At 46.2% G+C, this 13381-nt stretch overlaps 1 protein-coding gene across 2 annotated transcripts in view; it reads right to left on the minus strand.

Annotated features, from left to right (window-relative positions):
* Ccdc149 (coiled-coil domain containing 149) overlaps positions 1-13381 on the minus strand; it is a 102991-nt gene that overhangs the window by 23455 nt on the left and 66155 nt on the right. For both annotated transcript variants that reach the window (XM_029477845.2, XM_021163107.3), the window contains exons 5-9: positions 6412-6528; positions 5463-5635; positions 4684-4756; positions 3276-3360; positions 899-1043 (exon numbers count right to left, since the gene is read on the minus strand). In XM_029477845.2, coding sequence (XP_029333705.1) covers positions 899-1043; positions 3276-3360; positions 4684-4756; positions 5463-5635; positions 6412-6528 — 593 coding nt within the window. The remainder of the gene's footprint in view (positions 1-898; positions 1044-3275; positions 3361-4683; positions 4757-5462; positions 5636-6411; positions 6529-13381) is intronic.

Below are 13381 nucleotides of genomic sequence, written 5' to 3' on the forward strand. Positions count from 1 at the left end.
GTGGGAACATGGCAGAGTCCAGGCAGGCATGGTGCAGGGAGAGCTGAGAATCCTACATCTTCACCTGAAGGCTGCTAGCAGGATACAGACCCCCAGACAGCTAAGACAAGGATATTAAAACCCACACCTACCAGGTGTGGTGGCGCACGCCTTTAATCCCAGCACTCGGGAGGCAGAGGCAGGCGGATTTCTGAGTTCAAGGCCAGCCTGGTCTACAAAGTGAGTTCCAGGACAACCATGGCTACACAAAGAAACCCTGTCTCCGGAAAAATCAAACAAACAAACAAACAAACAAAAAATAACCACACCTACAGGGCTACACCTACCTCAACAAGGCTATATCTCTCAACAGTGCCACTCCCTGGACCAAGCATATACAAACCATCACACTACCGTAACTTGCTCAGTTTGATACAATGTAACCAAACACTCATTACAAAGCAAACAGGATACTTAGTTACTTTGCCTTTTCTTGATTATGAGAACGCATGCCAGGAGGCTCTCTCACACCCACAACAGCCCATAAAAAGTTGATGATTGTTTTCCTGGTCATCAGAGACCCTCAGAGTCAAGTTGAGGGGCTGAGGGGCAAAGAAGATCTAAGAAAGAGGCAAAGCAGTAGCACTGTCCTATGGGAGCCACCATGAAACTGGTGTTGCCTAGAGCAGAGCTCATAGGACAGGCTCTCTAAGAAATCAGGATTCCTGCTTCATTGACTCTGATGGATAAGCAGGATGCCAAAGCAATGTAGAAGCATGGTTCTGGTTTCATGCTTGTTGTTCCCACCCCCCCAACCCACACCCACCCCTGCCCCCAGATGTCAGGGATGTTACCTTCTTTCCAGAAGGCTTGTGGTTTATTTCTGGAAGCCCACTCTCTTCCCACCCAGACGACCCACCTGTTGGTTTGCCTCTGATGCTGAATGACCATATTTTTCTCATGGATCGTCTCCAGCAGGGCAGTGGCCAGAGACTTCAGGTCAGCGATGGACTGAGGAGTAGCTGGGAGGCTGCAGCCATGGTCTTCAGAGAGCAGATCCTGAACTAGGGAAGATATAGCTGACAGCTCAGTTGTGGACTCAGAAACATGAGACGGCAAACCCATGTTGGTTAGTCCCAGATAATGGGAGTCCCAAGCTCTGACGGGACACTTGTGTTTTACTGAGGGCCTTCCTCAACTACCACAAGAAAAACAATAGAAAACCCAGTGTGAGAATTAAGTGGAGAAGCCTTAGAGAGGTTTGACGCTCCCCACCCCCGTTCTTATTTTCTTGTTTTTATCAAACTGGGATAGAATCCAGCAGGGCTCACGTCCAGCCACTTGCAAGCTGGTCAGAGACTAATAGTATTCTCACTTGCCCGTGGGTGAAGACTTTTTTATGCTAACTCACTGAGATTTTGAACTAGAAAAAAAAATAACCTAGCAAGTATTATTTATTTCCATTCTGTAAATAATAAAGCAAGCCTCAGATGGGTTAAAAAAAAAAAAAAGCACTCATTCAAGGTCACACTACCCTGCAGATGACAATCCTTAATCTTCAGGCTCTCTGATTATTGCAAAAGTAATATAGCACGTTAAAGGGGTAAATCAGTGGAGAGAAAAAAACACAAGTTACAGTCACCCTGGTACTTCTTCTGACTATGACAAAACACTGTGACTTTCTCGACTATCATTTCCTATGTGACTATGTGTATGTATACAGATTCGTTCAATATTCTTCTATAATGGGGGAAACACTACCTCTTTACTTAACAACATTCCAATCTCATTTACATCCCCTACATCATAAAGGTGAATGCCTACTTCAATAGCCCATCTAGATTTGTAACTACTAATTTAGCTATGTATTTATGCCATTTCCAGCTGAAATACAGAATGTATGAGGAGATTTCTTACAGTTAAAAGTTCATATGTGTCTAACCTATTTCTTGCTAGTTCTTGTTAATGGATCTGGTTAGGTTTGTCATAATGGGTTGCTATGTTCACACATTTTTATTACCTCTCCAGTAGTCCATGGTAATAAGGTTTTCCCATAGGTTTTTCTAGAAGCCTTGGGTCAGGGCATATCTCTGTATGGTCTTTGAGTATGGCTGGTACTTGTGACATAAGAATCAGTACAAGGGTGCATACTCTAAGATGGTAGCTAGGTATGGTATCCAGGGCTAACCATGTTCATGCATGTGTACATGTTCGTGTGTGTAAATGCATGCGTGGGTATATGTAGAAGAAACAGGTTGGCATCAGTCCTTTCCTTACTCTCTCTCTCCACTTTTTACTATTGAGTCAAGATCTCACTCTACAGCCCTGGCTAGCCTAGAGCTTGACAGGTAGACCAGATGGCCTCAGACTCCACTACAACAAAAATTTTACATAGGCATTAGTGATCTGAACTCAGGGCGATATGTTTACACAGCAGACACTTTACTGATGAGCCACAAAGATGGGATTTTCCACACTTTTATAGAGTTATAGCTGCCCATTCAGGAATAATTCTAGGATGTTCTCTTCTAGATCAGTGGGAAAAAGAAGCTGCTTGAAAAAGAACCTGGATGCTTTGGTCCACTGAAGATGCTATGATTTTTAAAGCCAGTTCTGATTAAGACTGGGCCATGATAGCTGCTGGTCCGTACTGTCAACACCTGAGGAGCAGGCCTGTGCATCCTAGGTTTACGCCGAGAACTGACTGCAGAATATGAAATACTGGACTCAAGCTTCCTTCTATTTATTCCCTACTGGACTACTCCCAGAAGAACATGATTTCTCATTGGAATCGACAGGAAGGAGGAACAAAGCTGCAATCAATAAAAGCTCCTTGGAAAACGGTACACATTCCCATGACCCGTGGTGCCCTGACCTGTGCCATGGCTGTGAAGCAGTAAGAGCTTTTCCATCCTGCCTGCAGAGGCCCGGAGAAACACACTCAGGGAAGCTGAGCCTCTAGAGGCTCTCAGGTGGTGATGGGAAAGGGAAACATCCTCAGGAGGACACAGATCCCATCACTGGTGAAGCTGGAAGATGGTGATTCTTAAACTGGGGTCTCCCACTGCAGCACCCTGTCCTGGCAACCCTGCAGGCATGGAAATTCTCAGGCCCCTGTCCTCAAGTCCTGTCAAATCAGGATCCTAGGTAGGGGTTTGTCTGGGTTGGAAGGACTCAGGCAATCCTGAGGCAAGTGACAGTTAGAAGCCGCAGTTTTCTGTCTCAGAGGCTTGGGTGAGACATAAGACTACAGCTCTGTGCTCAGAAGTTGGTCCCATCTGGATATTAACGCCTACCTTGCTTTGCAGACAAGACCCCAGTCAGAGCACTACTGCTGGATTTGCCTTGGCTCTTGGAGTTTTTCCGTCTCTCGAGAGCATTCTGCAGCAGCAATGGAAGAAACAAAAGCCTTTGTCAGAAATGGCAGGGACAGAAAATTTCCTTGTTAAGGATACAGCCTGTGTACTCATAAGAACCCTGGCAGACTCCAAATGCAGCTTAAAACATAGGAATTTCGGTCCTTGGAGTTTTAAAAGGCTCCATATAAAGGGTTGGTTTGGCTTTTAAGTTACTGCAAAGGAGAAAGGCAGTAATTGTAGTCCCTTGTATTCAAAGGTATTTAATTCACATTCTTTGAATCAAATCTGAGGCAAGAACCCAGTCTAACATGTGGACAGACTTGCTATGGAAATCATTTTAGAATAGCCATGAGATGAACACTACATTTGCTTTTATGTACCAGAGGTAGTATCTGGAAAGATATGATGGTTGGATTGGAAAGGGATCATGGTCAATTAGTGATGTCTGCCTTGGACACAGCATTGAGTGGCCATGCTGCTGTGGCCACTCTTAGAATGGCATTCACACCAATATGCAGTAGTAAGCCAGGGTTTGGAACATGAGCAGGGTACATAATACATGAAAGGATAGATATGGCTGTAAATTTAAATACTAAAAAGCACAGACTTCCTTGGCTCCTGTTTATCTATACATTGATATAAATGGAAGTGTGGCTCCCACCAAATGGAAAGCCATGGTGATCTCCGAGAACAAAAGCCAATGTCAACAACCAGGAGAATGTGCCAGCTCTTCCTAGCACTCAGTTGGCTGTGAAACATTACCCTCAGGAAGAGACGTCAATCTGTTTTCAAAGCAGAGAGACCCAGGAGAGTCTTCCAATTATAACACTACAACTAACATCTGCAGAAATAGATATTATCAAACCAATGCAGCTGGGGTTAGACTAAAGAACAGTGCAGCAAATTCTAACATTCTGTCCTTTCAGGGTGCCTCCAACCTTAGTGCTTGGGTTGTGGTGTTCGTCTTTGTTTCTTCTCCCACAGAAACCATTTTCTTGGGGATAATTATGAGACAGATAGCATCTGACAACTGCAACATTTCATAGAGGAAGTGAAGAGGACCCCTGAGTTCACAGGGCTGAGGCTCCAAGGTGGAAGCACACAAGTTTTGGCGGTCTCAGAGTACCTTGTCCAGACTATAGACATAGATGTAGATGCCAGGGGAAAATGATGTTGGGAGTCCATTGGTTTGTGGCTGGTTTTCCTGGCTACTCCAATTAGGGGTCCTATTGGGTTCCGTTTGGGAGGACAGGAGAGTGATGAAACGTCTTTGAAGTATTAAAGAGAGTCATAATAGGCTGACACTCAGATGCTGAGTGGAAAATCACAGACTTGGTTAGGTTACCTTGTACTTGGCAATGTTCGATTTCAGAAGGCTGACCTCCTCGTGGAGTTGCTTCAGTCTCTCCTGGAGATACCTAGAAACAAAACAAAACAAGCACATACCCATAACCGGAACGGGCATGGGGGCAAAATGAAGCCCACTGAATGACATGAGCGAAACCTGAAGGCCCACCGTCATTTGTATGTAACGACTTCTTTCTCATCCTGGAGAGGAGGAGGCAGGAAAATGTGACCTTTTATTAAATAGATGTGATCAAGGTCAGACATGCCCAAATCACAGACACCCCATTTTAAAACAGCCCTCTTGGAGATGCCCTAAGGGACGACAGCATCATTTTCACATAATTCTCATTAAGATGATTCCACAGGGGAACAAACCAAGAAGAGAAGACGGCAGCCATAACACGAGTCAGACACATCTACACGCTGAAATGTGCCTGGGGGCAAAGACGCAGCCAAGGGAATTTCTCAATTTATTTTCTTATTCTTTCCCCTCTCCTTGACAGCAGTCACAAACAACTTTCCCTGGCTCTTCACCCCTGTGGCCCAATCAGAGAAGGTAAACGGAGAGTGAGGGAGGCTAGAGGTGTGGGTATCTCCCCCTTCTTTTCTTATTTTTATAACCAGTACATGCCAGTGTTTGCATTTTGGGGTTGTGACATGCTTTTTATCCCAAATGCAAATATTCCAATTGTAGGCAGGGTTTCAGGGATACCCCCCCCCCCACACACACACACACATACATACACATACAGTCTCCCTGGGATGCTTGGCACTTGCCTGTTCTCCATGCACAGTGCATCCACATCGATAATTCGGTTCTCATGACCACCCAGGATGTGGTTGAGCTCCTGGTTCAGTCTGTCCACTTTGTCCTGGTAGGAAGCCCGCTCTTCCTTAACATCCTGGAGTTCATCCACTGAGGCCTGTAGGTCATGCTCTAACGACTCTATCTGAAATCCAAGGAATGTCACAGAGCTTCTCAGACGTAGGCTTTTGGACTAGGGATGCAACTTCCACATGATTGGCCGGCTTGGAGGCTTATGGGTACTATTCAAGTGCTAACGTATATTGCACACCACACTACATTGTATTGCAGGCTAGGTAAGGGTGGAACGAGGGGACACTTTCCAGCCAGACACTTATCATGGATGGGTGGAAGAGCCTGGCCTCTAACCCTTGCACATTGCCCTTGTTCACAGGCATGGAAAGGGCAAGCTGATCCTAGAGTCTTACAAATTCACATAGTTCCAAGCCACTCCAACCTGGGCATCCGGTGGCCAGTTAGCAAGAGAAAAGAAAGGAAGTCTCTATTCTTATAGCTGCTCTCCAGGCAGGGGGCGGGGGGGGGGGTCTGCCCTCTCTGAAATCCTGCCTAAAAGCATCACTCAGCATCTTAGTGGAAACTCATAAGTGAAAGGCCAGTTTGTCACATTCCCTCTCTGCTGTCAGTGTGACTGAATGGTTAGCATGTCTCTTGGTGGGCTCAGAATAACAACAGTCACTACTGGATACCACCCAGCTAGGGGTCAGTCACTCATCACGAACCTAGGAAGAACTGAGGAAGTCAAGCCCTCTCTTGTGCCCCTCTGGCCTCCTTTTGGACAAGGACACAGTAGCACATGTGCCCTACCTCCTGCTATGAAGGGCTACAGGAACATGTGTCCCCTGCTTCCTGTTGTGAGACCACATGCAGGCATCCCTATCTAAAACAGAGCTCAGCAGTCACCTGTTCCTTAGCCCGCTCCAGCTGCTCAACCAAGTCTTCCCGCTCGTGGGCTGCAAAGTGCCTCATGCCGATTTCTTCATCTCCAAGCCTTTGTTTGGCAATCGTCATCCTCAACAGCTGCGGTTTCCATTATCAGAAAAAGGCAAAGGAAGAGAGAAAGAATATGAATGAGTACATTCCCCCCATATCTCAAGGTCCTGTTTCTAGAAAGAAATTTCTGGAAGAACTCTTGCAAGAACTACTTGAAAGTACAGGACAAGCTACCTGCCAACATCATGAAGTTTGAAGGAAGAGCAACTTTTATTATAACTTGTGCATGGTGACACGTACGTGCACACATTCCGTGTAAGGGGTACCCGGGCTTGATCCTGGAAGTTGGATGTGCTATAGGGCACTACAACAGTGAGGACTTAGCAAAGATCCTAAATGATCCCCTAGTACTGATAAGGATCTGCCAAAATAGGCATATCCCACACTAAACCACTAGGCAATACTATCGGGAACCTTAAAAATTCTGTTCAATGTCCAGTAAGTATTCCTGTCTGTCTGTGAATGGCCCCCGATGTGGGGGAGCTTCTTGAGAAACAGATAAGTAGATTGCACTGGATAGCACCAGTCTTGTATGCACTGTGATAAAGTGTGTACCAAAAACTTATGCATGAGACAATAAGTGACCAATTACATGAAGTACTCAAACATGTGTGGGGATGACAACACCACACACACACCAAGCTCCAATCTCCCAGGTAAGACCACAGCAGGAAATATAGGAGAGATCCCAGGATGAACCCACGGTCTCCAAATGTCCATGCTGGCCCATCACAATATGCTTATCCTAAAAAGGTTCACCCACTTCTCCTGATGGATGCACGTGGATGGGCTCGCATGCACATGAAGCCCTGGGGGCAGCTTGTCCCTCTCATGTGGGTTAAGACACTCCAGCACAGCTCACTATGAGCATGTTCTTTCTTGCTCTTGCATGACCCTTAGGAGAATAGTGACCAGTAGAGACAAGAAGTTTAAAGTTCAGCACTTCTGACAGATTTGAGTTAGGTGAGAGATAGAAACTTTATTTAAGCTAAGGCAGAATTACCTCATTGAAATTATGATGGCAATGAACTGGAAAGAAGTGGTAACTGCAGAAAAGCAGAGAGCATGAAACGACCCTTCACTGCTCTGGTGAATCCCAGGAGGCTTACTGAGTGTCCCAGGTCAAGACCTGCCAAATGGGGGAGGATCCTCATATGCAAAACTGACTCAATGGAATCTGCTAAGTTCATCCCCAGGGTTCACAGCTTGTGTATTTATGGATGTTTCTACTCAGTGCAACTTATTTTCACCCCAAATCCATCTTCGAGGTCTTCTAGTGTCATGGCTGGAGGTTCGGCTCAGATGAGGTCAACAATGCCAACTTCAGCCTCTCTGCTTCAGCCTCACGCAGTGGATGGTCTGCTTAGGGCCGGCTTAGTGTCATTATTCTTTGATGGTTTTATAGAATTCCTATATGGGTGGGACTCGATGTGGTATTTCTACGCATATATGTACACTGTATGGTGGTCACAGTAGGGTAATTAATATACAATAAATACACACTTCACCTTCCACACTGATCATTTATCATGAAAATCTTTGAAATCTAATTGTTCTGGAATGCACAATGCATGGTGCTAGCCATAGTCACCTACTATGCAGAAAGCATGGAGCTTAATCCTGCCCTCTGGCTGAAACTCTGTGCAGGATGATAATTCCTATCTTTTTATGCCCCCCACCCCCCCAGTCCCAGACAAGCACCATTCTGTTTCCTATTTCTGTCCTAGTTTGCTTTTCTGTTTCTCTGATAAAACTCTAGCCAAAAGCAACTTGGGGAGGAAAGAGTTTGTTTTGGTTTACACTCCCAGGTCACAGCCCATCATTGAGGGAAATCAGGACAGAAACTCAAGCAAGGCCTGAAGAAAGGCCTCTGATTGACTCACTCCTGGACCAGGCTGAGCTAGCTATTTTATGCAGCACAGACCCACATGCCCAGGGATGGTGCCCTCTTCTGCCTCCACCACAGTGGGTTGACCCTTCTCGCATCAGTCAAGGCAGTCTCTCACAGACATGGCCACTGGCCAATCTGATCAAGGCAATTCTCCAGGTGAGCTTCCCTCTTTCCAGGTGATTTATGGATGTGTCAAGGTGACAAAAAAAAAAAAAACAAAACAAAAAAAAAAAAAAACTAGCCAGTACAACATATCTGTGAAAACCCTTTTTAAGATTCTGGATATAAATGTCATGATGTAGTGATTGTCTTCTTGCGCTTTTTGTTTTGTTTTGCTAACATAACATCTTCTAGATTTCATCCATTATGAAGGCAGAGTGGTATCCCATGGGATACATATGCCATATCTTCCTTATTCAGTCCATAGAGGGACACTTAGGTTGTCACTGTACTGTGGCTAGCCTGAACAGCATATCAATGAACATGGTCATGCAGGCATCTTTTTGACATACTGATTTCATTCCCTTGACTATATACCCAGGAGTGCAACTGTAGTAGTTTGGTGCACATATGTTTCATTTCATTTATTTATAATTTGAAGTGCTGCGGCATTTCCTCCTGTGGCCGTAGTAATCTGTACTCCCACTGGCAGTGTGGGAAAGGTCTCCTGAGGACGACACATGTGTTGGTGTGATGTCTATTGTCCCTGAGTTCAAGAAGGAGGTGCAGTGAGCATTGCAGCAAAAACTCTGTGAGTTAATCCAGCTTCCGCTGACTCTAAGTTAAAGAATGAATGAACCTGTTAATTCAGTGCTGACGAATTTACTACCTCTGGTAAGAAAAAATTTCTATTAAATAGAAGCATACAGAAAACACAGTCGGAGCGAGCCTTGGCACAGCAGCTGTGGCAGAGGCTGGCAGGCACCTCCCCACTTCCCCTGGGACCAATGGTCCAGTATGCTCACACTCAGCACTGCAGTGACCCCCATGGAACACAGGGACAGCAGAAGTGGTTGGTTCAAACGAGAGCTCAGATGTCAAACATCTTTCATGTCACCTGGTCCTTGGCTTGGGACAACAGGACTCTGAAAAGCACATCCCAAAGACACAGTAAAGCCAAGAAACAACATTGGTCAAACCCCAGAGGCTGGATCACAGGCACACAGGCTTTTGGCAGGAAGCCACAGGAGATTCAGGCTGCGTCTTGGAAACCAGAGCCTTTCTCTGACATGTAACGTGTTAGAGAGACAGCCTGAACTTGATGTCACAGCCAGCTTCACTGCACTCTTCATTTAGAGTCATACGATTACGTTTGTTAGTGCCAATTAATTATTGCACATGCCTAGTGAGGCCCGACTCCATAAGAAAAAAAAAAGCCATCTTCACACTGGATGCTGGTTAAATGTCAATCAACACGTCAGCTATCATTTAGTGTTTAATGTGCAGATAATATTGCTCCCACATTGCAGGGCTGTACTGGTTGAAATACTTTTAAATTGAGGCTCAAGTTGGATTGTTGGGTCTGAAATTTAAATGCAGTCAGCAGAAGGGGCTTGATGGGGTTGTTGCTGTGGCAACCTAGAGCCCAGGGGCATCAAGCTTGTCTTCTACAAAGACAGCTTCTAAGTTCTGGGGTCACTCCCCAAGGATGAGCTTGGACCTCTCCAGGCCTCTCTGTAACTTCCCTCTGAGAGCACAGCATGGAACGGGAGAGTGGAGGCATAGCCAAGAGACACTGGGTTAGGGGCCACATAGGCAAATAGGATGAGGGATGCAAAGAAGTCATCCTAAAAATTGGGTGATTCACCTCACCCCTGTGTGGAGAGTAACTGCAATTATGTACTCAACGTACACAAATACACTACATTTTCCCAGCTATCGATTCGCAGTTGTAATGTTTGCAGTCATCAACAATGCTACCATTTGGAAGCGTGCATGCAACTCTTTGGCCAGGACTGCTTGTACAATTTAAAGATCATCCAGGTAATCTGAGCTTGCCCCCCATACTAATGAGAGACAGACATGGCCCTGAAGAACAGAGGGTGGTCCTTCTTTATGACATTAACTCAGTCCAGGAGCAGAGAGTGTGTGTTTAGCTAGCATCATCTGCTTGTGCAATGATTACCATCATCACCATCATTGCTGCCATTGTTATTATGATTGTTGTCATCATCGCCACCACCATTACTGCATCATCATTATCATCATCATCATCATCACCTTCATCATCCATTCAAGAGGTCCTAACAAACCCCCAGGGAAACTGCTGTCTTCAGAGATGCCTGAAGCTGAGCTCCAGACCCAAGCTTACTAAAGCACGTGAAGATGCGACTTCCCACCCTGGGCAGTGACACTAAGCAAGTGACACTAAGTGCTTCCCCCCACATTTGCTATCCTCACACAAGACACCACAGATAGTCTCCCAGTGCCAAGAGGACTTGTGCTCTGTGAACACCCGCTGTCAGCGATGGACACCGCCATGTGCTGATTTAGAGAGAAATAAATGTTTATGAATGAGTCGCAGACACGAGTCCTTGGCTGGTTCACGAGGCCCAGCTGCAGCTTAGATGTCGCCGAGGGACAGGGAACAAAACAGTGAAACAGGAAGGGTCCAGGTTTTTTTTTTCAGCTGCCCAGGCTCTACCAGGCTTAGCCCTGTGTGAGGCCTCTCTAGCCCCTGAGTCAGAGAGGTTCCGTCCTTCTTTGACCTCTCCCCAGGCTGCCCCTGTCATGGCCTTCCACGGTCTCTAACTCAAATTCTTTTATTTGCTGGAGCCACTGTGTCCACTGGGTGCTGGGAGGCAGCCAGGGTGGACCCACTGTGCTCTGAGTATTACCTGTGTTCAGATTCTAACACTAAGCCTAGCTGTGCATCTGAGCAAGTCACCTAACCTTGCCAAGCCACACGTCGTGGCTTGTGAATTTAAAACACAAGAAGATAAACACGATCTTATAGACACAACAGTGCCCATGCAGAAGGATTTGTCAGCTAGGTGCACTAGTGCATGCATTTAACCCCAGAACTTGGGAGGCAGAGGCAGATGGATCTCTGAGTTCAAGGCCAGCCAATCGACAGAGTGAGTTCCAGGCCACCCAGGGCTACATAGAGAAACCCTGTCTCAAAAAAGCCAAAAATGATGGCTCCACTCTCCCATCTTAGAAACAAAATGATGGGGCCTGTGCTCCACTCTAGGGTCTCAAGAAACTGTCATCCACGCACTAGTGTGCCTATTAGCTAATGAGTGCCTTACTGGGGCTGGGAAAGCAATGTGCTCAGAGTGTCTTGCCCACAACAGGTACTCGAAGTGACTTTCTCCTGCACTGAGATGGGTGCAGAGCCCTTGCTGAGGCTAAGAGACCCACATGACCCTCCTTATCTGCCCCAATACCATCACTGCTACCTTGTATCTGTTCTTGCCCCATCCTGCCTGCTCCTGATATCCATCCCAGCCCCTGGGCGTTTGTATTGTTTCTGCCCCTGGCACAGTGAGTTATAGAACTGTCCACAGTCACTCCTGTCATCCTATTCAAGGCCCAGATTAAAGACTTCCTTAGACATCTCATCTCAGCTGATGCTATTCCTCCCTAGGCCTCCTGCCTACTAATGCCTGCCTCTCTGCACACATCCACTTGGCACCTGATATCAGCTCTCCAGTAGCTCAGTGTCCACACCCAGTGTCAGGCTCTCCATAGGGATCTCCAAATGCTTGTCAGATCAGGGATGTCCCTCTTCCATGCTCCTCACAGCCCAGAGGCAGATCCTGATGTCCTCTTTTTACAAGAGAGCAAGATCAGCCTGGGGCCAGGTCTATGTGACCCCTGTGTGTGGTCTGATGCTGTCCAGGGTGCTGAAACATGTTCAACCCGGGAAAACCCACTCTGTATCCAGCTGGTCATGACAGTGCCCAGTCAGGTGAGGACACAAACCAGGACAGACAAGGTCATTAGCTTAAGTCACAAATCCTAGGAATGACTGAGGTGAGGTTGGTCCTGGCTGTCAAAGGCTTGTCCTCTACTGTAATAGTACTGTTCGACACAACCCTTGCTCAGGCAAAACACACTCCCTTCTGTAGAGCATGTTCTGAGCTGGCATGCAATACTCAAAAATATAATATAATACTCAAATATAATACTCAAAAATACTCTATGCTTATGCCTACCTCATGACATCTGTACTGCATCCCCCAGATATCTGTCTGCTTTCCTCCAGGTCTCTGTGCCCTGGGCATGTGCATTCAGGACTTCCCTAAGTCCCATAGCAACAACCTAGCCTTCCTGACTAGCATCACTGACATATCTAGACGGTGCTCTGGCCAATATACCTTCAACTCTCAGACCCTTTGTACAGAGCACAGGCACACGATCCTACTGATATGTCATAGATGCAATGATGAAACTCCATTCCCCAGATCCTAGAAAAGGGACTTGTTTGTTCACTGGATGGCTGGCTCTGCCACAATTGAAATCCCATGAGAGTAGGGACTCAAATGTTTCCTGTGCCATCCCCAGAGTGTATGTGTGGAATAAACCAAACCCATGGGCTACCCAAGACCCTGCTTCAAACCAAAGCCAAGGGTCTGCTATGCTCCAAGTGCAAATGGGTCATTAGTGTATCCTCCTTCTGGAGGTCACTCAAACAGGACTCCTCTGTGAAGCATTTAGAAACAGCTTTCCCAGCTCTCATCCAGGGCCATGATAAACAACCACAGCTGAACACACTTCCCTTTTTTTTTTTTTTTTTTTAATAAACAACGTATACTTTAATTGGTCAGCTGCTTGCTCATTGGCCTGTCTTTATTGGTTGATGGCTTGGACCTCACTGTTTCGCAGGATCCATCCAACCACACCCCACAACCGGCAGTCACAGAAGGGCTCTGCAATTTTATGGGGCCAATGCCAGAACAAACAGAGGCACTTAGGACCGCCAGTTGGTGAAATATAAAGCTTATTACTAAAGGCAGAGCCTGTGTTTCTCATGGACAGCTAAAA

The sequence above is a fragment of the Mus caroli genome, unplaced genomic scaffold (assembly GCF_978045245.1).
Source record: "Mus caroli unplaced genomic scaffold, Mus_caroli_1 scaffold_4, whole genome shotgun sequence".
Taxonomy (NCBI): domain Eukaryota; kingdom Metazoa; phylum Chordata; class Mammalia; order Rodentia; family Muridae; genus Mus; species Mus caroli.